Source organism: Rhizoctonia solani, chromosome 4, assembly GCF_016906535.1.
Source record: "Rhizoctonia solani chromosome 4, complete sequence".
NCBI classification, from domain to species: domain Eukaryota; kingdom Fungi; phylum Basidiomycota; class Agaricomycetes; order Cantharellales; family Ceratobasidiaceae; genus Rhizoctonia; species Rhizoctonia solani.
In genome coordinates this window covers 2,802,845-2,824,752 of record NC_057373.1, presented here as the reverse complement: position 1 = coordinate 2,824,752, position 21,908 = coordinate 2,802,845, and the positions used below count along the sequence as shown (strand labels likewise).

The window sequence follows — 21,908 nt, the reverse complement described above, 5'->3', positions numbered from 1 at the left end:
CATATCTTTCGGCGAAGCGAAATCCCAAACATCCAAAAAAAGCCTATTAATATTGAAGATAATACACAACCGATCGCTTTGTATAGTATATATATGGGACTAAAACAAACTTGATATAGCAAAGCATTGCTACGCATAAAACTAAAACCCCGCATACTGCCATATTCCTCAGCTTCTGTCTGATTCGTGTCTCCCTTTCGCTTGTGATTTGCCAATACGCATCAATCTTCAGCTGTAGCGCCTCTTCTTTCGTAATAATTTCTTCGCGTTTAACTAGCTCTTGACATGCCCGCTCCTCCCACGACTTGAGATCAAGTGCGCGTCCAATCCGGAGTCGTTCCATCGAGCTCGGGCGTAGTCCCTCAAGCCTTTCAATACAGAACGCTCGCAAAGCTGGGTATTTATAAGAAGCTGATACGCGAGCCGCAGAAACGAGAGTATCGGCATCAAAATTGTCAGGCTGGTCGATCGAACTGATCGAATTCCTTTAGTGGTGTAACATACGCAAATGAACTAGAAGCGCACTGACGAAGTGTTTAATATCTTGAAAGTATTGAGGAAATCCGATACGAGCTCATTGCCACCAGTTACACAAATAGTAAGTGGGTTGATTTGAGCATTGACTAGCCGTGTATTCTTGACGAGATCATGCATGTAAGCAAAATTGGAGATTTGGTATTCATGCGTTTTGATCACTATGGTATTGACCTAGGATGATTTACAAGTAGCTCGACCGCAATTATCATTTTAGTACCACCAGTATTTGCCTACCTGAAGGTTTATGCATGCGCCAATAAGATCGTGCACGGTGGAGGACGTACGTGACTCAGGTAACAAAGACGTGGTCTTCAAGGAGCTTGGTGCAGTATGAGATGGATTATTCGAGGAGGAACTATTAGTGGTTGAGCGTGTGCTCTTATCTGCCTCGTCGGTGCTCGATTTTTTATCCAAATTGTTCATAGCAGTGGCAATGGTCAGAATCAATGAGAACTTGCGTAGCAGATAGCAAGTAACAAGTGGCTATAGCAAATACTCGATCATGGCTTATATAACAGCTCCACTTGAAGCGCATATACAGACAACACAATCGATTTCTGGCCATGGGCGGCACATAGTCCAGCTGACCAGGCCCTTTATGGGCCGGTGAAAAACGCAAGCTCTAGCTATAAGTGTGTAGCTATCAAGGAACTTACATTGTTCTACTTCGCAATATCATTGCTTATTTAATTAATTGAGTAGCCACCAATATTCTTCATAAACCACCCACACTAACCCCTATCATGTGGCAGTGACAATGGACATAAAACGTTGAAACAAAGTATCGATCACTGCGCACACAAAGAGTACCCGTTTGTAACGTTCCAAAACCTCTCTGGATCGAGCCTCTCTTTCGCTTGTAATTTTCCAGTATGCATCGACCCTCAACGTTAGCGCATCTGCTTTAGTAATGATCTCGTCCTGTTCGATTAATTCTTCATATGCACGCTCTTTCCACGACTTGAGATCAAGCGCGCGTCCAATCCGGAGCCGTTCCATAGAGTTCATGGATAGCCCCTCTAATCTTTTGATGCAGAACGTGCGTAGGGCTGGGTGTTTGTACGCATCTGCGATCCGAGCTGCGGAGACAAGAATATCGGTACCAAAATTGTCGGACTTGTCAATTGGACTGGTTTTATTTCTTTAGCGATGATGTACACAAGTGAACTATAAGCGTACTAACGAAGTGTTTAATATCTTGAAAGTATTGAGAAAATCGGGTACAAGCTCGTTGCCACCCTGCACACATATAGTAAGGGTATCACCCTGAGGGTTGGCGAGCCGCGCCTTCTTGACCAATTCATACAGGTAAGCAAACTTGGAAATTTGGTTTTCATGAACTTTGATAGTCACATTGTTGACCTGGGGACGTTCAGCTCGATCGTAATTACAGCTTCATTACTAACAACAATTGCGTACCTGAAGGTTTATACATACTCCGGTAAGATCATGTGTGGTATATGCAGCAGATGCGCGTAAGCTGAGCAACGAGGACATGGTCTTTAAGGACTTTGGTAGATTTTGAGGCGCATTGTTCAAAGAGTGGTCGTTAATAGCCCCACAAGCATCTTTGGCTTGCTTTATGGCTCCCGGATCTGCGTCTGACTTGTTCATATCGAAATCGATGCTCGCTACAGATGGTGGCTAGCGTGGTAAGTGGCAAGTGGCGAGTGGGGTGGTCTTGCGTGATTGTGACTTATGTAAAGTTGAATCTAGGCAGCGACGAAGAGCTCTTTTCCTTTCTTGGGGACACGCATGTAGTCTGGTTAAATTGGCTGCATATATTTGCTACCTTCGTTAATCTCAATATACGATTCTAGGAAGGCGTAGGGTGTATACTTTTAAAACCTAGTTGTGCGATCAACCAAAGCTGTACACGAATACTGAATACAACTTCGCGATATCAATCGGGGCTATTCACATCATCGGCTTTAGACCGTAGGGCGCTTGAGGTTGGGATGTAGTTTATTAGAGTCATATGAGATCGTGCCGGTGGTTCTCTCGCATGATTGCGACCTGGAGGCATGCATCGTATATCAGTTCCCAAAACCATTATCCTTCCCCTTGGGATTTTCTCTTCTCTTTCAGAAAGTTCAGAAAGTTCAGGAAGTGCACGTTCCTCCCAGGATTTGAGATTCGGCATTCGTCCAATTCGGAAGCGCCTTATTGGACTTGAAGATAGAGTCTCTAATTTTTTGACGGAAACAAATGTAGAGCAGGATAGTCATATAAGGCTGAAATACGAACTGCGGAAATCAGTGTATCAGAGCTGAAATCTGATAGCTCGGGCTATGGTTTTCGGTCAGACTGTGCATGAACAGTCGTTGGAAGGCACAGAATTAACGAAGTACTTGGCAACTCGAACGTGACTAGGAAATTAGAAACTAAACTATCGTTTTTGTGCATGGCAGTGGCGAGGGGTATCACTATGAGAATTAAGGTATTGCATGTTCCAAACCAGTTCGTTTAACAAAGTGAGCTTGCAGACCCGAGACTCAGGAGCTTCAAAGTTCATTTCATTGGCCTGTAGGTATCTTTAGCTTTCTGTATAACTTTGCCCGATGTTCTGTCTGAAGTTCAGTGATAGGTCCAACAAAGTCGTGCATGGCTTCCCCAGCCTTGAAGGTGCAGTATACTTATTGAACATTTTTATATATTCAAGCAAGTTATGTAGGTTGTTAAGAGGGAGTGCAATTCCCCGCGTTAGTAGAACAAACCCAACCAAAGGTCACAGTAAGTCGCAGCAGCCAGATGACAGCTTGCTGCTTACATAGCCTAAATAGGGTCCATCTGATGGCCTATTCTGACATCATTTTGATCCTTTCTTAGCGCCAATCTCCATGTCTCGTCCTCGGCCTCCGTTGCACGGTGAGCATATTTAGTTGCTGAAACAGCTAGTCGCTAAGAGAAGCGAACGAAGATCCATATGGGCTTCTTAGACCGCCTCCTCCGGAACCCACGACGTCCCTGTACAGCGTCGCCTCGAATGTATTGACATCTACTACGTCTCTTCCTCTCCCAAATAGCTCGCCAAATCGAAGAAGCCGCCAGCGAGGACTGTCTCCTAATCGAACCCAGCATGGGGAAGAATATGATGATCAGCCCTACATTACGAACGTTGTGAGACACCATGGTGAGCACCTCGATACTAGCGTGGGGATCACTTATGGTTATTTGCGTTGTAAGGCCAGGTAACTTTAGTACCTCCAGTCAATCAAGGGCGAGCTCGCAAGCCTAGGAGAAGGAGAAACCCAGAAGCCGCCACGAGCTCTGTTTCGCTGGCTGATACTTTGGCTAGACCCAGTAGTTCTAGTGGCCCCAGTCGTATGCTCACTGAGTCCCAGCCACGTTCTCCTCGTCGCCCCCGCCGGAGCTCAGAGGCTCGTACCGTCTCTAATCCAGATGTTAGAGCATCGCCTTATCCAGATTACCCACCACCGTCTTTCGAGGAAGTTCTTGCCCTTGACCAGAATAACACTTTGTCTACTCCAACTTCACCACCACCCAATGAACTACCCAGGTCAAATGACCCACCTTCTCCAATGTTTTTGGTTTCAGCCCCTCCTTCACTATCGGATCCTGCACACGATCCTATTACTACTTCTACACCCTGGGAACGAGATAGACTTCTGGGGCTTAGTTTGGAGGAGAGAGTAAGGCGGGAATACGAGAGAAACTTGAAGCAACGCTCGGGCTCTGAAGTGGCACTAGGGGCTGATAATGAAGAGTCAATACCCAGAGAATCTTCACCAGCCACTGTTCCCAGCTCTCCGACTGCCACGTCTGTAACTGCGTCCAACTTCTTGACGCCACAAAACCTATCACCTTCACCGTCCGGTATGGCCTTGCCTCTTTCAATGACCAATTCGCCAAGGACTAGTGAAACCCCACAAACTCCTGGACCTCCAGTTCCTTCCAAGTCTCCCGACCTCATCGATACTCCTACCAGAACCAATGGAGCACTGGCAGATCATGACGCAGGACAGCCCGTACGTAACGCTCCGACGGAATCTCAGACGCCCAGGCCTGCGGAGTTGGATGTGCCAAGTACAAGTACGTCGAGTCAACTTATTCACACTGAACCTACGAACTCGAGGAAAGCGTCTGTACAAGAGACACCATCTAATTCCGAGGTGCCTCTTACTTCACTCCTGTTCACCACAAGGCTGAGGTTAGACAGTTCACCGGAGCGTACCACTACGCCTGAATTTCGCCGAGAACGCTCCCCTATTCGAGAGATCCGGCCAAGAACTGAAGACGGGTCTTCTCAAGCGACAGCGGAAAGACCCGTCGAAACCGTTTTTCGAAACACTCCTTTTCCCCATGTTCATTCAACACGTTCAGCTGTATCATCCCAAGAGGCCACTTCAGGGGCATCGCCATCCAGGATAACATCAACTTTCAGGAGCGCCAGTCCATCCCGGTCCCCTTCCCGTCCTCGTCCACCATCACCAAAGCTTGAATCTCCTGCAACACCAATCGCACCTGTAACTTCTCCCCCCTCAGCGCCATTAACAGCCGACGTATCCCAATCGTCCTCTACTGCTATTTCTCGTCGCCCCCCACCACCGCCTCCACCACGCCCTCTTCAGCGCCAAGTGGGCTCAGGTGTAGCAGCGCGTATATCTGCATACGAGTCGCTTCTCGCAAACGCTCCCAAAGTTCCACCGCCCATACCACCCCGACCTCGCCCAAGATCACAAACCACTTTGGACAATGTTCCGGCTCGACCTGCGAACAGTACATCCGAGATAGTACCCGGCCTTGAAAGCTCAGATGTCCAACCCCAGCAAGTGTCAGCAAGTGGAGCAGAAGCATCGGATGTACCGACAGATCCGCATACAGCCATACGACCACCTGTACCGATTCAAAGGCCAAGACCACCAACCCGCCCAGTTAGTTTACATGCAACCACCCAGGCCACAGTTCGGCCGTCACGCCCAGCTAGTATGGTGTTGCCGACTGCTGCGTCTCCGATTTCTCAAGGTAATCGTCTCGGATCTGGACCGCTCCCCATACCTGGACCTTTGCAATCAGACCGTCCTGTGTCCATGAACTTGCAAACCCAGGTGCCTATGCTCTCTCCAACGCACTCGGGCAGTGTTGTAACAGAGGCACTTAGGGTACTAGTAGATACGCATATAGCCAATCACTCGTCCTCAGCAGTCACTCGGCCAAGGTCACTATCACGGGCAATCAGCATAATACCCCAAGACGTTGACGCATCTCCTCTACGAGCTTCTCCTCAGAACGAGGCTGGGACCAGGCCATTCGCTACCCCCCTACCTCAGCGGCCAGAGCGCCCAACCTCTGCACATATACAGGCACAGGCTCTCGTACCTGCTCGAGTTGGGCCTGATGGAAAACTTGAAATCATTCCTGATGCAGAGGTCATCTGGTTGGATCAACCTAATGTAGGAAATTCTGAATATCAAAGCCGACCGCCAGGTTCAGGAGCGTTCGGCGAGAGATCTCCCCCTTTACCTAGTATTCCCTCAGAGACGGTGGCAGGACCATCGAGCCGGGAGCCCGAGGTCAACCCATTCGAGGATTCGTTCTTGAGTCCGCATGTCTCTGCACCTTCCATGACCCGTCAATCATCTACAACATCATCTATATACCACCCCCTATCCCCGGTGCCAAGTCAGCCACAAGACTCAGACTCGGGCCCATCAGGTTCTATGCCTACAACCGCAGCTACAGCCTCTACCACAGTTTCACCACCAGCTCATTTAGCAGATGACTTCGAATACACGGACCTAGACTTGCTCATTTCGCGCCTTGAAGAGAACGAGGCCTCGCGCCAGGGTGCCAACTATGAAGTAAGCGCTCCCTCTTTCTCCCCGTCTGACAACCGGTCTTGACCCTTCTCTAGCAACTTCTCGCGGTGGGCGAAGTCCTCGGCCCAGCACACCCTCCGGTCCCCCGGCCCGATTTCGACCTGAATGTAGGACTAATCGAGATTCAGCGTCGACGAGTTATGAAAGACGGTCGAGTTAAACTCAAACTTTCACTCATGGGTGTAGGAGTGGACAAATGCGGAATTTGCCTTACCCAGTTCAAGGTAAGGGTTCGTACTAATTATAAACAGACAAAAAAACGACTGATGAAACGGGTAATCAATAGAATAACGAGAGCGCGGTACTTCTCCCTTGTCTCCATAGCTTCCACACAAACTGCATCATGTCTTGGTTTGTCCGACAGGATGCTCCTGCTTGTCCACATTGTCGCACTCCAGTTACGCAATAGCCTGCTTGTATTTGTATCCTCCACCTCAACAGGGTGTATCTCGCTTTCTAGTATATAATTCACTTTAATGCAGTTTCGGTATAACGTGCACCCTATTCCACAAGTTTACACAGATGGGCATGAGAAATGGAGGAAAAGAAAGAGCATGTATAGACAATCAAAGCGTGGAGGGGTTACTGACTAATAGTGTGTGTGTGTACAACATGCACAAAGGAGGAAGCCGAAAGCAAGAGTAAGGAGAGAGAATATATAACCCAATACGCGAACCCAACGACAGAAACAGTAACTTACTCTCCATCGCCGGGCTCGGCCCCTCCAGAGCCTGCATTGGCCGTCGACCGCCGGATGGACTGCAACACGTCCCGCGAATACTTGAGCTTACTCAACAGCCGATCGTAGAATTTCTTTTCGGCCGCATCAGCCCAGTCGCCTGCTACGACCCGTGCCATCACGCCAGAGAGGGTATAATGCGTGATCGTATAGTGCTTGTCAATGTGTGTGATTGAGTGGCCTTGTGAGCCCAGGATGAGCTTCGAGTGGTCGTAAAAGTTGAACTTGGCAACGCAGAGAGGTCAGCATAACGCATATACAAAGGGGAAGCCTTGTAAGAGAGACCGAGGACACACCTGCAAGACTTCGTGGCTCATCTTGAATACGATCACATGCTTCATCCTCAAATACTTTTGAACAAAATCCATCCCTTTGGTTCGCTCGACGTCTTCAAACGCGTATTCTGGGTCACCGTACAGCCGCTCCATCATGTATTTTTCGAAATGTCGCAAGAGGTAGACTTTGGATTTCAGATCTTCGGGATGTTCGCGCATCGTATAGTTTTTGCGCACGTAGATGGTGCCGTTTCGTCGGGAGGAGATATAGTCTAGGTTGCTGTTTGGGGTTATTTAGGTAGCATGAACGGGAGCTGTAGGACTTACATTTTGTTAGGAGCTAGCACGATAGATGTGCTATCATTAAAGTGAACACCGACTGAGCCGTCGGCCAGTGCGTATCCCATTCCGTACTTGTTACAATAATCGACCCACGAAACGATGAAAACTCTGGGTCGCGTCAATCCAGTGTCCAGCGCTAGGAGAACGGTTAATTCGAATCATCACAGAAACGACAATGCAGAAACGCACCAGGATCCCGCCACACCTTTCCAGCATCCTTGCCCGCAAATGCGGCAGCCAACGTCAATGCGACTGCATCAAACGTATTCGCTCGCCCCTCTGCTCCTTCCATAACTGCATCCACATCGTCCCTCGTACCACTGGGCAAAATCGGCGCAATGCTCATCTTTTCCTTTCCGCTCGACCGCTTTTTCTCTTCCGCCGCGCCGCTCGCGCTACCACCAGCGCCGCCACCACTACCACTACCATTCTCAAGTCTTGCTTCCCCGACCCGTGCAACCAGTCCGTCCATCTCCGCATCAGCTTCGACCTCGCCCGCATTCACAAACTCTTCTTCCTCTGCTCCCTCTTCCCTCTCTCCAGCGGCCATCTGCGCCACGATCCGCGCCTTGAGCGACTCGAGCTCGCGATTGTTCCGCATCGGGACGAGGTCGTCTTGTTCTTGTTCTTCCTGCAACGGCCTGAGCCCGCTTCCTCCGCGACCGTTTGCGTTTACCGATGACGCGCCGGTACCCTGGGCAGCAGCAGCAGCCGCCAACTTGCGGTACAACGGCTGCTCGCGTGCACGGCCCGTATGCGTTTGGCCCGGTGTCGATCCGTCCAGATGGGGGGCGACGAGCAAGGGTTGGCGGGCCGAACTGAGGAGCGCGGAAATAGGACTTCCCGGGTTGATGACCTTTTGGAATTCGCGCTCTTGCTGCACGGCCGAGGGAGCCATGCTAGTCTTGATACCCCTCCTCTCGGGCGCGATGGACGTGTTCATCGAGACGCTTGGGTCGTCGTCCTCGGGTACACCCGCCAACGCGCGCAATCGCCTCAAGTTCGCCCTCGACGCGGACCTGGACACATTCCTAAACGAGGGGGCGACGTCCTGGGCCGAGATGGGGATGTGCGAAGGGACGATGCCTTGCGTGAAAAACGGGTGCTCGAGAATCTCGATCAGGCTCGGACGTTCCTCTGGTATGGGCGTGAGGATGGCCGAGATGAGGTTTTGGGCGTCGGGCGAGATGGGTCGTTCGGGTGGAAACTCGTATTGGTTGTCGCGGATGCGTTTGTAGATGGTTTTGACGTCTTTGGTTTGAAAGGGAGGTTTGCCAACTACAAGTGTATACCTAAAGAGGGTTAGCCGAATAAAAGGAAGGTGGGTGAATTCATGGGGCTTACAAGATAACCCCGATGGACCATGTGTCTACTTCGAAACTGTGTCCATTGGCCGTGTCGAATAAGACTTCGGGTGCATATAGTTGGGTGTACCGCAAATGGTCCTGGACCGGGGATTCAAAACTCGCTCAAAGCGGGAATTGGCAACTCACTTTTTGCGTTCGCCTGGCTTCTCAATCAAGGCGGCCAAACCAAAGTCACCGACTTTAACGTTCATCTCTCGGTCAAGGAATAAGTTTCCAAGCTTGAGATCACGATGGATGACCTGGTGGGAGTGCATATATTGACAGGCGCCGATGACCTGGATTAAGAAAAAACGTGCTTCGGGCTCGGTATATCGTTTCCGACGACGGAGCATGTCCATCATACTCCCGACCTCGCAGAGCTCAAGGGTCATGTAAACGTTGTCATCGTCTTCAAAGCACTCTTCGAATCCAACGATATTGGGATGCTGGAGAGCGCGATGGAGCTTTATTTCTGCGTAGAGCTGAGTGGGCGGTGAGCGATTGGGAAATGGAATGGGGAGTATGCTCACCTTGGTCCTGCTCTTCTTGCTCTTGAGGGATGATTTGGCGACGCACTTGATCGCGTGACGGCCACCGCGTGCGTCGAGTACTTCATAGACACGGGCAAAGCCACCCTATTTCGGGTGAGCATTATTTCAGAGTAAATGTAATATAAGCACCTCTCCGAGGAATCCAACGCGCGTGTAGGCCACGCTTCGTATCGAGTCTCGAATAACGCCAGGAGGCGACGGAGGGACAGTCTTTTCCTTGGGCGGTGGCGGTGAGGCAGGGCGGTCTCTCTCCATGGTAGTCAGCGGTGGATAGCACTGGGATGGCAGATGGTCCGTCGCGGTCGGCGTCGTTGTTGGGCACAGAGACCCTAAGCCATCCATCGCATCGCGCACACACGTGACGTGTATGACTAACATTTGATAACGCATTAGGGGGGCGCTTATTGCGGGGACGCACGTGCCTATTTGTGCTTCCTTTCTCCACCCACCCTCACCGACGATAGTTATGATTGCACTTGCCCCCCCGCACGGACCCTCGTCCCACGTCGGCCGCAGTGAACGAGCGCATCGATCCGTGTCTTCTTCTCGCACACAGGAGGTGCGGCGACCACCTACGACCACGACCGCGACTGCGACTGCAGCTACAACGACCACGAGCTCAGCGCCGACCACGACGGAGCCAGCGACGACCAGCACCCCTGCGGCGGCCCCCACGGCACCAGCAGCGACGCCCACGCCCACTGCAACGCCCAATGTGCCCACGGCCACGACGGCGAATCGGCCCACGGTGGCCCGGATGCAGCGATTGGCCGATGGATCGCTCGACCTGGGTGCATATCCCTCGACGGACCTGCTGCGTCTCCTGGCGGCCCTCTTGACGCAAATAACGACGGAAAACGACAAACTAAGACCCCAGTCCACGCCGCAGACCCCGCTCACACCGCCGTCCGAGTCCCCAGACACCCGCTCGCCTATGTGGTCCCAGCTGACGAGTGCATCCCGCAACGCCCTCGCGACTCCCGCTGCTTCCCTTGCCTTCCATGCCAGAAACATTCCGAGTATTTCCATTGAGCAGTATTTGTTGCGCATTCTCAAATACTGTCCAACCACAAACGAGGTTTTCCTCGGCTTGCTCGTCTATTTCGACCGGTAAGTCTAGATTACCTCGCTCCCATCTGTCGCTCACCTCTCTCCAGCATGTCAAGGCTCGCTACCGACTGTGCCCTTCCTCATACCCCCTCTTCCCACCGCACACTCACCATCGATAGCTACAACATCCATCGTCTGCTCATCGCTGGAGTCACCGTCGCATCCAAATTCTTTTCTGATGTATTTTACACCAATTCTCGTTATGCAAAAGTCGGCGGTCTGCCCCAGACAGAGCTCAACCAGCTCGAACTTCACTTTCTTCTCCTCAACGACTTTAGGTACGGTCCATCTCCCGCGATATCAAATCCCACATTATCTCATCTCACCTCCCGCCCTGTCGATCTTTTCATATAGGCTGAGCATCCCTATCGACGAGATGCAACGATATGCAGAGCAACTGTTGCGTTACTCGGCCGGTATGTCTCCAGAAGAGGCTTTTGCGCCCTCTGCCACCGCCCCACCACCCACCGCACTTGCTCCACCATCACCTCATACCCCACTCGTGCCCGCTCCACCCGCCGCCCGTCCCCAATCCCAATCCCAAACACACCGACCCGCCCACCTTCAACTCCAGCCCCGGTCCAACCCACCTGCCCCCGCGGGAGCAAGTCCCAGTCACCTCTCTACGAGCTTTTCAACCAACTCTTTCCCCAAAACATCTCACCACGACATTGAAGCCCGTGCCTGGAACGCCCAACAACGCGGCTCATCCTCGACCCCCATCCAGACGGCCGTAAACAGCGACGCGGCCTCAATTTACTCTGTTGATGCTTCCGAGAGCGGCTACGGAAGCACAACCGACGAAGATACCATCCGTGCTCACTGGTCTAGCTCCGAGAGCGCCATGACCGAGGGCGAAGACGACGCCGCGAGCACCAACACGGTCGAAGAACCCGACCACGACGCACCACGCCAACGAACGTAGATCCACGCTTTCTTTTTCACGATAGAGCCAATCGCAATCTTTGTTTGTAGCAACTTACTTATCGCCGGCATTTTCGGTTAAAGCTGGGCTAACCGGACCCCTCCCCCTTTACCCCCTCATCCACTCGCGCTGCTTGCTTTTTTTCTCCTTTACAGTATATACTCAATTGTCTTTATTCCGTCCTCATCCCCCTGCGAGTTAGTTGTACGTTTTCCCCCCTCGATCTCGATCTCTCAAGGCTTGGATTTGTGTGTTAGTTGTTTTATGTAAAAATTGACTCGATGAAAATTGGATTTGGTTGTGTAATCTCAACGCATTTTTAATCGATAAGGCTCGAGTGTGTGTTTTTTCTCTTCATTTCGTTCCATTTGGAAGTTGCGTAGGCCAAGTTGTATACACGGCGCCTCCGGCTGATTGATATGACGACGCGACGCATGGCATCGATTCCATCTCAACAAAGAACAACATGTGGAGCGTCTCTCCGTCCATGAGAAAACAACGGGTTGCAAGGCACAGCACACTGTTCCTTGCGACTATGAGTGTGGCCTTCAACACTGTTGAACCTTGTAATTGATCATCGGATGTCGGCGCAAATAAATCCCGCTTACCCTCGTACGATCAAATTTGAATATTTGAGTTTCAACTGCATATATTGATTCATTACTTGGTTTGGCAAGAGACAACAAAAAAAAGGATTGAAAACTTGGGATTACTTCTGGGTCTCTTTTTTTTCTTCTCCTCCTCCGCCTTCTGGGCCTCTTTCTTTTTCTTCTCCTCTTTTCTGAGCCTCTTCTTTTTCTTCTCGTCTCCGCCTTCTCCTCTTCTTGTTTCTTTCGTTCCTCTTCCTGTCTCTTTTCTCTTCCTGTCTCTTTTCCTCTTCCTCGCGCTGTCTCTTTTCCTCTTCTTCCCGCTTTCTTTGCTCTTCCTCCTCTGCCTTCTTCTTCTCCTCGGCCTCTCTCCTAGCTTTCTCCTCTTCTATCCCCTTTTTCACCTTTTCATTCTCCCTCGCCCTCGCAATCTCTCAAACCTCTCAACCCCAAGCGCCTTGGCCTCGTCCCTCGTAATCGGCTCATCACGTCCCACAAGCTCCTGAAACGCCCCTTCGTCCCACGCAGAAAGATCAAACTCGCGCGCGAGCTCGATTCGCTCGATCGGCGAGAGAGCAGCACCCTCCAATCTGTCGACGCTGAACTTGCGGAGCTCGGGGTATTCGTAGGCCGTTGCGAGGCGTAGACAGGACACGAGTGTGGGTGCGTCGAATTCGAATGGGCCCTTGATTAATCTTCAAGTTATAATTTAATTTAATTGAGGGGGAGGAGGGGGGTCGTCAGTGATGAGCAGAGGGAAGGAAGGAGCGGCGCAGACTTACGAAGCATATAGCACTTTAAACATGTTCTTGAAATCCTCTACGCCGCGTTCGTCCCGATAGACTGTAATGCACTGTGCACCCGAATTATACCGCTCCATGCCTTTGATCATCTCTTTCAGACGGGCAAAGTCGTTCAAGAGGTGCTTGTGCGATTTGAACGTGGTATTGTTCACCTTTTTGGAGAGAGGGTCGTATTCAGTTAACTTGGTGGTACAGGAGATCTGGAGGGAAGAAGGGGTCAACTTACTTTAAGTTCGATATCCCCGTCTCCGAGGTCTATGATTGTTGGAACATCCGATACAACATTGGGCTCTCCCGGACCGAGCGATGCGACGGGATCAGGCATCTTTAGTTCTTCTGATTTTCCTTGGCTGCGCTCGATCTCTGAAACTACTGACGGTGTGATACCTATGCTAATAGGAGGAGTGCTCAGAGGCGATATGGAAGCAGCCATGTACTTGTAGCAAGAATTGTATGTTGAGAAACTAATAGAGTGCTCGGTTGGTGGTGTAGTTGATGCAGTGAGGGGCTAGCCACTGGATCCTTTTTATATGTGGCAACTATATTGGAACTATGGGTCTGTGCGTTCACGTGGTTATGACTCAATGCGTGAACTAAACTGCTTTACTCAGAGACCGAATCATGTACATACGTCATTGTATGCGCGTTCTTACACCTGGCTGTTGTACCAGAATAGAAAACGACGACTTTATAATAGCCAAGATGGATTTTGCAAGCCGACGTTAGTTTTGGGTCCTAATACATGCTCATAAGTTTCAGAATCCTTATCAAGACCTTGCGAATTTAGGCCCAACTACGTGTTCAAAATCAGAAAACGCTACATGCATACATTCAGTCAAATCACACTACCAAAAACTTCAATTACATCCCCATGGCAGACATTACATTGGAGAGCCAATATCTCGTCGGAATGGATCAACTGCTGCGCTTGAAGAGAGCGCAGAACTTTGAAAATACACGGTGGCATGCGGCATGATACACAATCTCCAGATTCGGGGTTTGTGCATGTACATCCAGGGAAATTTACTTCGAGTCGTTGGCGCCTCGATTTCTTGGGAACATGAACTCGTAGGCCGGGCATTGCCACTCCAACCATGCAGTTTTGGCTTTTTCGCCTAAGAGAGAAAGTCAGTAAATACGCTAATCAAAACGATGGTCGTGCTGCATTACCAAGCATATCGTCGTCCGAGTTGGGAAAATGATAGACAGTATCTTCGTCAGCATCAAGCTCGTCCGAGTCGTCATCTGTAACTGTACAACTTTAGCAAACCATTACACCAAACATGCTCCGAGGCCTACTCACTACATGGTAGTTGCACCCTGGACTTTCCTGGCTGGACACCCATCAAAGTATCCGTATCCGACACAAGTGTATTTTCGTCATCATCGGCCCGGCGCGTCCTTCGTTGTTCCCTCATGTTGGATACACGTAAAAGTGCATCAATACCGAGGATACGAGCTTCCTCCGGCTCGATTGGTTCCACCCTGTTGGCCAGTTCTTCAAACGCTGGCTCTGTCCAATGTACTACGTCCAGTTCTTGAGCAATCTTGATACGCTGGATAGCGGACAACTCGGCTTGTTGGAGTTTTGATATGCTAAATTGACGGAGTGCATCGTATTCGTAAACTGTGGAAACGCGAAGAGCCGATATCAAAGTAGCAGTATCAAAGTCGAATGGGCCTTCGATCACTCTGGTAATCACACGGTTGGGTACTTTAAATTAAGGCTAAAGCTCTTGAACGACTCACGATGCGTATAGGATCTTGAGTGTGTTATTGAAATCCCCAACCAGCTGTGCGTCGCATTTTACAGTCACTCGTGGTAATTGTATCTGACCGATAGTTGAAGCCCGTCTAGACGACTCAGTACTATCTCGGACAAGCCCCGCCAGAACGCTGAACTTGTTAAGCAAATATTTTCGTGTTTTAAATAAAGTGTTATTTAGCTAAATAGGGAAGACCGTGGGGTCAACTAATGCTCAAATTCGCGCGATTCTATAAGAAGACGTTGCCCACTTGCCTGAAGCTCGACATCTCCATCTTCTCTGTCAAACACAAAGTCGTAAGATTTGGCTACGCCAAGCCCGTTGCTACTGATTTCTGGGAATTTGCCCTGGTACAACAAGGTTGCGATAGTCAGCAGCTGTGGCTAAGACCCAAAACCTATTCCAAAACTCACCGAATCGCCATTAGGCGTCGTTGGGCTGTCATAATCAATATCTGTGGAACGCATCTCTTGCGGTTAACAAGAGCTTCCAATATTGATATGAAGGTAGAAGTTTAGGGGTTTTAGCTGGGAGGCAGCCTTATCTTACCTCAGGTAGTGGCTACAGCTGGTCCGTGCGTCCCAGGGATGGGGACACACTTTGCGCACCCGCCATGAGGTGCACCGCATATCGAATTCATCTATTCGTTTTCGAATATGCAAGACACGCATGTGTGGGGGCTTGTAGTAGATTAGGCGCTGCAAGCACGGAGTCACAGTTGCCACTTGATAAAACGGGGGTGGCTGTGTCAGTGGCTCACTTCTGCTGCACGCCACTAGCATCAGTCACTTATATCTTAGATACGGGGTCTATCGTTAGGGATAAATAATGAACTCGCCGGATATCTACTCCGATATGTCTGCCGATGGGGGAGAACATGCACGACACGGGAACGACAGTGCACATCTTGAAAAGAGCAAGCCGGACCCGACTGGTTCGCAGTTCATGACAGATGATCCAAACACAGTGGATATGGGACATAGTGATATTGAACTTCGAGTATGTAAAACTCACTAGTATGCGCGATACGCATCAAATGACGTGTATATTGGTATACGTATTCCATCAGGTTAATAATACTATATTCAAGACACATAAGCACTTCCTGTGCAAGTTCGCACGTTTCGAAGAAATGATTCAGAACATGAAGCCCCACGATTTTTCAACCTCTACTCCATACATCACCATATGTCGAGACGATCGCGGAGTCAGTGATGTTAGTAACACATTCAAGATAATTTACGCCTCGTGAGCAATTGTATGTTCTGGGTCAGGTATAGCCAATGAATAAATCTTCCACAGAGTTATCGATGGTCCATTCAGCTTCGATGTTCCTATACTTATATCAGCACTCCGAGTCTCGAGTGTTTACGGTTTCGACAACTTGCGTGCCTTTGCTATCCGAAATCTTGAGAAAGCGTCCCTTGTGCCCATTCAGCGCATCCAACTTGCTCGCGAATTTGGACTCTCGTCCTGGGAGGGGCCAGCATATAAAGAGCTTTCAGAGCGAGAAGCAGCGATAACTGAGGAGGAGGCACAGGTATTGGGATTCGCCGCTTTTACCAAAGTGGCTCGGGAACGAGAGGAGGCGATGATGAAAAGGGGAAAGGTTTTGGGCGAGCAAGAGCACAAAGATAAACTAAAAAAGGAGCAGGAGAAGGTAAAGAAAGAGGCAGAAGGCAAAGCAAAGAAGGTTGCCGAAGAAAAACAAAGAAAGAAGCTGAATAATTGGTTGGAGTACAATGAGGACCTTTGACCTGCAGACTTTGTATTGAAAAGGTGCGCGTTGCGCCACTTTGCTATTGATTTGTAAGCTCAGCTAATGTCTTCCCTTGCTGCAGGTCAAGAGTCCCAACTGTGTCCAAGTTAAGGAGAGCCTTGCGATAGGCACTGCATCATTCTCAACCCCTGATGGTCCCAAATCAAATTTCACAACCTAGCCACCAACCATCTCAGGATAGACTTGGCTACGGACATTCCGCATTTATAGTGACTGACTGTTTGGATCTCGAGATCGCTTCGTTTGTTCGTTTTATAGTTCTTGACAATCGTACTAGTGGCACGCGCCCAAATTTACTATGAAACATCTAGCCGGCCATAAACTGGAGCCGTCTGAATGAATCAAACAAGTTCTTCCACGAGGATGATCACAAAAAGGGTTCATTATGTGCTTTTGGTCCTGTGTTTTACCGACCGAAAACGAAGACGACTAAACTTTGACACATATGTAATGTGCACGGACCATATTACTACCCCAACGGAGAGTCTGGTTGGTGTACTTTACCTGTCGATTACATATAAATCGCACGACCAATCCCTTCTACCTTGCCTAATAGGTGTCGGCTAATTTCTTAGGACGTTCGGCGTATATTCATCTGGGATATATATTCATAATGGATTCACCAACAAGTATTTATTCAACTTATCAAACCCACACATCTGGTCCCAATCTCTGATATGAGTGTACAGGTACGACTGGTATCAGTGATAGTTCATTCAGTCTCGGCTCCAAAGAAACGGCGAGGGAAGTCACGAAACTCACCACCTCAGACAACTCTGAGCACGAGGTCATTGATATGGGTCACGGTGATGTTGACCTTCAGGTCAGTGATCGAGTTATTGTGCCTTGATGCTCTGACACTTTACGTACGGCTCGGGCATCTCGATTTTGCCAAAAAGATCAACAATGCAACTTTCAAAACCCACAAACATATCCTCTGCAATTTTACCCACCTAGATAAGATGCTGCAGAATACCGGACAGTACGAGTCCGCAGGACCAGGCTCGATGATTAGACTCAACCGAGACGAACGCGGTGTAGAAGACATGAAAAACACATTTAAAATTCTCTACGCAAGGTGGCCAGTGGCATATAACACATAATGGTCATAATGTTACTGAGTCATATTTATTTCAGTGTGATCGACGGCCCAGTCCATTTCGAGTCTCCAGTTTACATTTCAGCTCTTCGCATTTCTACCGCATACGATTTCCCGAAACTGCGCAACTATGCTATGCAAGAGCTTGAAAAGGCCAACCTTAGCGCGATTAAGCGGATCCAAATTGCTCGAGAGTTTGGCCTTACATCTTGGGAGGTACCCGCCTATAGCGAGTTGTCCAAGAGAGAGACTGCGCTTACCGAAGAAGAAGCTCAGATTCTAGGTTTTTCAGCCTTTGCCATTATAGCTCGGGCACGAGAAGAAGAAAGTCTGAAACGAGGAAAGGTTCTAGGAAAACAGGAACTCAAGGACGAAATCAAGCACGGCCACGAAAGAGTGAGGAGAAGGCGGGATCAAGAAAGGGTAAAGAAAATGGTAGAGTTAAAAGCAAAGATGAAAGCTTAGAGGGAATATAGAGGCAGTCTATGGGTCTGATACAAGGGTCTCGAGGAGTCGCAGAGAAGAGAAGAGTAATCTAGTCTAGTCTAATCGAATTTAATCACAACGCAGAGCGAGCGTCGTCCCAAAGTGCCATACGCTATCGTTTGTTTACGATCAGTCGCAGTTCACAAGAACGATCAATAACTAAGTGTACCTCCCTGGTTGCGGGTACCGCATATGCACTAATATTTCACGGCTGATACAAGAGTCATGCAGGGTATTTACCTACGAAATGGCGTCACAACAACTCTTGCTTCCAACGGTACGAGTCCAATAAGCCAAATGATACGGAACGCCTACATTATTACAGGATAATAAACAGCGCCAGGTACACTAGTGACCAAACAAACGTCCATGCGTTACAACCCAATGAACGGTCCGCACAAAATGAACAATTAAATGTACAACCGAAGTACGAAATCGAATGTAGACCGAGTAGCATGGAGGGTAGGATAGGGTAGAAAGCCGGACCTAGCGATGGATGCAATGAGAATGTCCAGATGCAGAAGATGGATGCAGATGAGCGGTCGTGGTGGAAAGTACGAATGCGAGACAACAGGATGCGGAGGTATTAAAATGATAGCGTGCCAAAGACAATCCGAGTTCCAAAAAGAAAAAGAAAAAAGTCCCATGATTCAGTCAAATGTTCGAGTCTAGTTAGGAGCCACATGCATATGTCCGCTAGATTGGCGTCCATGAGTGGGAGCGAAAGGGCTGTTGGATTGCCTCGACTGTTTCTTGCGATGGCCATCTCGGTCAGCGTTTGGGCGGCTAGTATCAGTGGTCGCTTGCTCCTGATAGGCTTGCCAAGCCGCCACTTTAGCTACAGCTGAATCGCGAGTCGAGTGTCCAGGCCCAGCTCGCCTCTCTTGCGATTTCTCTTCTTCCTCCACAAATGGTGATTCGTTCGTAGGTCCGGGTTGAGCCTGGGTTTTTTCCGCACCAAATAGCTTGGAGATCCGGTTCCCGGCGCCACTCTTGCTGGGTTTGCCGACCTCCTCAGCACGCTTCCTTTCATACGCAGCTCGCTTTTCGGCCTCGCGACGTTCCATAACTTGCCTTTCAACCTGGAGACTCCTCTCCCATCGGCTCTTGGCGTTCTCCAGTTCAGCAAGCTCGGCTTCGGCACGGCGCAGGGGCTCCTGTAATGCACGCATCTTCTCACGGTGGCGCTCTTGCATCTCTTCATATGTTTTTACACGGGGTCGGCTGCCGTTGTCCGTAAGTCGGGGTCCGGGTGACATGGATTTGCGCGGTGGGAGAATGGCCGGCGGGCCTTGGCTATGCTGGCGTGTATGCGTTGGTTGATCGCGGCCCCGCTGACCCTCGGATGACGAACCGCCTGACAAATCCAATTGTGTTCCGTTGCTCATTGTCCGACTACGGGTGTGGCGAGATGGAATGGTAGCAGCAGCCACGGCCTCCTCTAATTTACCCATCTCAAGCATGCTCTCTCGTCGTTTGCGCATTTCTACAGCGTCGGCAACAGCATCGGGTATCATCAAGGTCATTGGTCGTCCGTTAATCGTACCAGAAGGAATCGGAGGGGTAACGCCGCTAGGTGGGGTAAACAACTTGCGCTCGCGAACGTACTTGTCCCATTCACTCTCTGGTGTAGGCTCCAAGGGGGCTGATCGAGGTGCAGATCCTAACGCATCAAACGAGACGGTCCTAGTGCGTCCGAGATCGGTATCGAGTAAAAGGAGCGAAGTTGGACGACTGTTGGTGCCGCTGGTTTCGGTCTTGAGATGAGCTATGTTCTTCTTGAGCGCATCAATTTCCGCCTTGAGTTCTTCCCTACGACGGGCAGCAGCGGTATCTTCGTTGACCTGGAGAGACTCTTCCATTCGAGCGACCGAGTCGCGCTTCACACCGCCGGCTCCACCAGCTAGATCGTCAGTGCCAAGGTCAAGTACTGGGAGTGCACCATTGCTCTGACGCCGGCCTGAAATTCCGGTCGCAGCGGGTTCAGGTGTAGCAATGGTAGCAGTCTTGGGGATTGAAGAGGGATGGCAAAGTAATCTCCACTTCGGGCTCCGGGAGTGGTTGCTAGGCCAGTGGATTTGGGACCGTTAAGCAGGCTAAACTGAGAGCTGGGTCGCCCTTCATAGGCCGTGGCGGTTGGCGTCAGCCCACCCGAGCTGGAAACCTCTTTGTGGGACCCGGCAAGATTTCCGTGGCGCTTCTCCCATTCTTCCAGTTGGTCGTCGAATGCGCCCAGTCGTTCCGCAGCCGCAATTTCAGCGTCTTCTTCCCTCTTGCGCTGCTCTTCGTTGATTTCATTCAAGCGTTTCTTGAGTACCGTAAGCAATCGGAATTGAACAGCCCCACCCATGAGCGCAACGGCAGCGATAAGACCCAGTTCAATTTGCATTGTCTGGTAGAGAGGGTAAGGCATGCCGATATCGTAGAACACCGGAAACATGCGCATGAACCCCAAATTCCAAACGTAGAACTATACGTATATGAAACAAATTAAGTAATAGTTTGTATTACAAAACATGGATACCCACCTCTTTTAGACCGGCTGTAGAAAAGCAATCGACTCCAAGAATAGTTGCCGATGCGCCGACCACGGCTGTGGATATCAGGAGAATGTTGTAGTGGATTTTTGGGATGGTGCAGAGAATGAAGCCCACAACTGCGCATCCAACGTAGAAAATCCATCGGTAAGCAATCTGACGAATCAGCCCACCTTCCCGGAAACACTGTATCCAGAGAGCCAGGGCGAAACCGCCCCATGCACCAATAAAGTATTTGGTGTGCTTCCAAAAAAAGATGCCGAGACCACCGCCGACAACGCCAGCCACGGCCGAGGCCAGTAGGAACATGCCCCTAACAGCTTTGGATGGGGGATTGATTGCGTCAAGTACCCCAAACTTGAGAATGAGGACGATAGTCGTGAGAGCCAGGGTGTACCACCCGATCAGGAAGAAACTAGACCATCGATTCTTGTGGCCCCAAAAGGCAGTCGGCAATCCGGTAAGGATAAGCAGAGCCCCGAGTACACCGAAAGTCGGATCTACGCGCGTATCTAGATGGGGAAAGGGGGTCGAGGTTGCGGATGCAGCGGCGCTTGTAGTCGAGGCGGAAGTGGAGGATGGAGTCAGGGTGTATGAGACCCTAACAGTGGTCGCCACACTAGACAGCGTCTGTACGCTCGACAACGAACGTGAAATGACTTGTGTCGTAAGCACAGGTATTGTGGTTGGTACATCACTGAAAGTAACGGTCACAGATGGCGAGGAATTGTTGTTCGTACTCTGAGCTGGGTTTGCGTTGGTACTCGATCCAGCAACCGATGACGTCTGGCTGACACCACTGGAAGTGTCCTGGGCAATAATACCGGGAAATGCTAGAGCAGCAAGCCCGGCAACAGCCAACTTACGCAGCGATAGGTACATGGCAAGAGGAGAAGATAGGGGGAGAGGAGTGTCGTGTGCGAGAAGTCGTCGGAATGCTATGGATTTATACCGGAGACGATCAATCGTACTGGTGTAACTGACCAATTAAAATGCGGATCGGGATGAACACAAGAAGAACCAAGTAACAGGTAAGTGGTAGCACTAACCGAAAAGGAAGGTCTACCACTGGGAAGCCGATCCAAGCGGGTGAACTTGCCTAGCGAAGTCGGGCTTGACCACGCGTGTGGAGATGTTAAAGAGCTATATGCTCTACGTGTCGTCGGGTTGGATGTTGTAGCTCTT

General features: G+C 50.1%; 9 protein-coding genes across 9 annotated transcripts; 4 read left to right on the top strand and 5 right to left on the bottom strand.

The window, feature by feature from the left end:
- Positions 1 to 99: 99 nt before the first annotated feature.
- Positions 100 to 2,034, bottom strand: RhiXN_00957 (uncharacterized protein; the record flags this gene model as incomplete). The annotated part of the gene is made up of 7 exons (XM_043320776.1): positions 100 to 129; positions 158 to 473; positions 530 to 708; positions 772 to 892; positions 1,337 to 1,666; positions 1,721 to 1,899; positions 1,957 to 2,034. 7 exons carry the CDS (start codon positions 2,032 to 2,034, stop codon positions 100 to 102), a joined length of 1,233 nt encoding a protein of 410 aa, XP_043179788.1.
- A 1,343-nt stretch (positions 2,035 to 3,377) lies between these two features.
- On the top strand, positions 3,378 to 6,786 carry RhiXN_00956 (Zf-rbx1 domain-containing protein; the record flags this gene model as incomplete). Its single annotated transcript, XM_043320775.1, has 5 exons — positions 3,378 to 3,405; positions 3,458 to 3,670; positions 3,724 to 6,359; positions 6,413 to 6,601; positions 6,664 to 6,786. 5 exons carry the CDS (start codon positions 3,378 to 3,380, stop codon positions 6,784 to 6,786), a joined length of 3,189 nt encoding a protein of 1,062 aa, XP_043179787.1.
- A 287-nt stretch (positions 6,787 to 7,073) lies between these two features.
- Positions 7,074 to 9,972, bottom strand: RhiXN_00955 (Serine/threonine-protein kinase; the record flags this gene model as incomplete). Its single annotated transcript, XM_043320774.1, has 8 exons — positions 7,074 to 7,340; positions 7,413 to 7,671; positions 7,719 to 7,869; positions 7,923 to 9,025; positions 9,078 to 9,113; positions 9,227 to 9,561; positions 9,610 to 9,714; positions 9,760 to 9,972. 8 exons carry the CDS (start codon positions 9,970 to 9,972, stop codon positions 7,074 to 7,076), a joined length of 2,469 nt encoding a protein of 822 aa, XP_043179786.1.
- Positions 9,973 to 10,096: 124 nt separating this feature from the next.
- Positions 10,097 to 11,665, top strand: RhiXN_00954 (cyclin; the record flags this gene model as incomplete). Its single annotated transcript, XM_043320773.1, has 3 exons — positions 10,097 to 10,740; positions 10,788 to 11,018; positions 11,095 to 11,665. The coding sequence occupies 3 exons, from the start codon at positions 10,097 to 10,099 to the stop codon at positions 11,663 to 11,665; spliced, it is 1,446 nt and encodes a 481-aa protein (XP_043179785.1).
- A 709-nt stretch (positions 11,666 to 12,374) lies between these two features.
- RhiXN_00953 (uncharacterized protein) lies at positions 12,375 to 13,488 on the bottom strand (the record flags this gene model as incomplete). Its single annotated transcript, XM_043320772.1, has 4 exons — positions 12,375 to 12,647; positions 12,701 to 12,947; positions 13,035 to 13,237; positions 13,282 to 13,488. The coding sequence occupies 4 exons, from the start codon at positions 13,486 to 13,488 to the stop codon at positions 12,375 to 12,377; spliced, it is 930 nt and encodes a 309-aa protein (XP_043179784.1).
- A 590-nt stretch (positions 13,489 to 14,078) lies between these two features.
- On the bottom strand, positions 14,079 to 15,288 carry RhiXN_00952 (uncharacterized protein; the record flags this gene model as incomplete). The annotated part of the gene is made up of 6 exons (XM_043320771.1): positions 14,079 to 14,170; positions 14,226 to 14,300; positions 14,359 to 14,747; positions 14,805 to 14,951; positions 15,029 to 15,168; positions 15,235 to 15,288. The coding sequence occupies 6 exons, from the start codon at positions 15,286 to 15,288 to the stop codon at positions 14,079 to 14,081; spliced, it is 897 nt and encodes a 298-aa protein (XP_043179783.1).
- A 388-nt stretch (positions 15,289 to 15,676) lies between these two features.
- RhiXN_00951 (uncharacterized protein) lies at positions 15,677 to 16,577 on the top strand (the record flags this gene model as incomplete). Its single annotated transcript, XM_043320770.1, has 3 exons — positions 15,677 to 15,820; positions 15,891 to 16,069; positions 16,124 to 16,577. The coding sequence occupies 3 exons, from the start codon at positions 15,677 to 15,679 to the stop codon at positions 16,575 to 16,577; spliced, it is 777 nt and encodes a 258-aa protein (XP_043179782.1).
- Positions 16,578 to 17,214: 637 nt separating this feature from the next.
- Positions 17,215 to 18,165, top strand: RhiXN_00950 (uncharacterized protein; the record flags this gene model as incomplete). Its single annotated transcript, XM_043320769.1, has 4 exons — positions 17,215 to 17,230; positions 17,291 to 17,424; positions 17,501 to 17,679; positions 17,739 to 18,165. 4 exons carry the CDS (start codon positions 17,215 to 17,217, stop codon positions 18,163 to 18,165), a joined length of 756 nt encoding a protein of 251 aa, XP_043179781.1.
- A 689-nt stretch (positions 18,166 to 18,854) lies between these two features.
- RhiXN_00949 (uncharacterized protein) lies at positions 18,855 to 21,605 on the bottom strand (the record flags this gene model as incomplete). The annotated part of the gene is made up of 3 exons (XM_043320768.1): positions 18,855 to 20,146; positions 20,230 to 20,656; positions 20,715 to 21,605. The coding sequence occupies 3 exons, from the start codon at positions 21,603 to 21,605 to the stop codon at positions 18,855 to 18,857; spliced, it is 2,610 nt and encodes an 869-aa protein (XP_043179780.1).
- Positions 21,606 to 21,908: the final 303 nt, after the last annotated feature.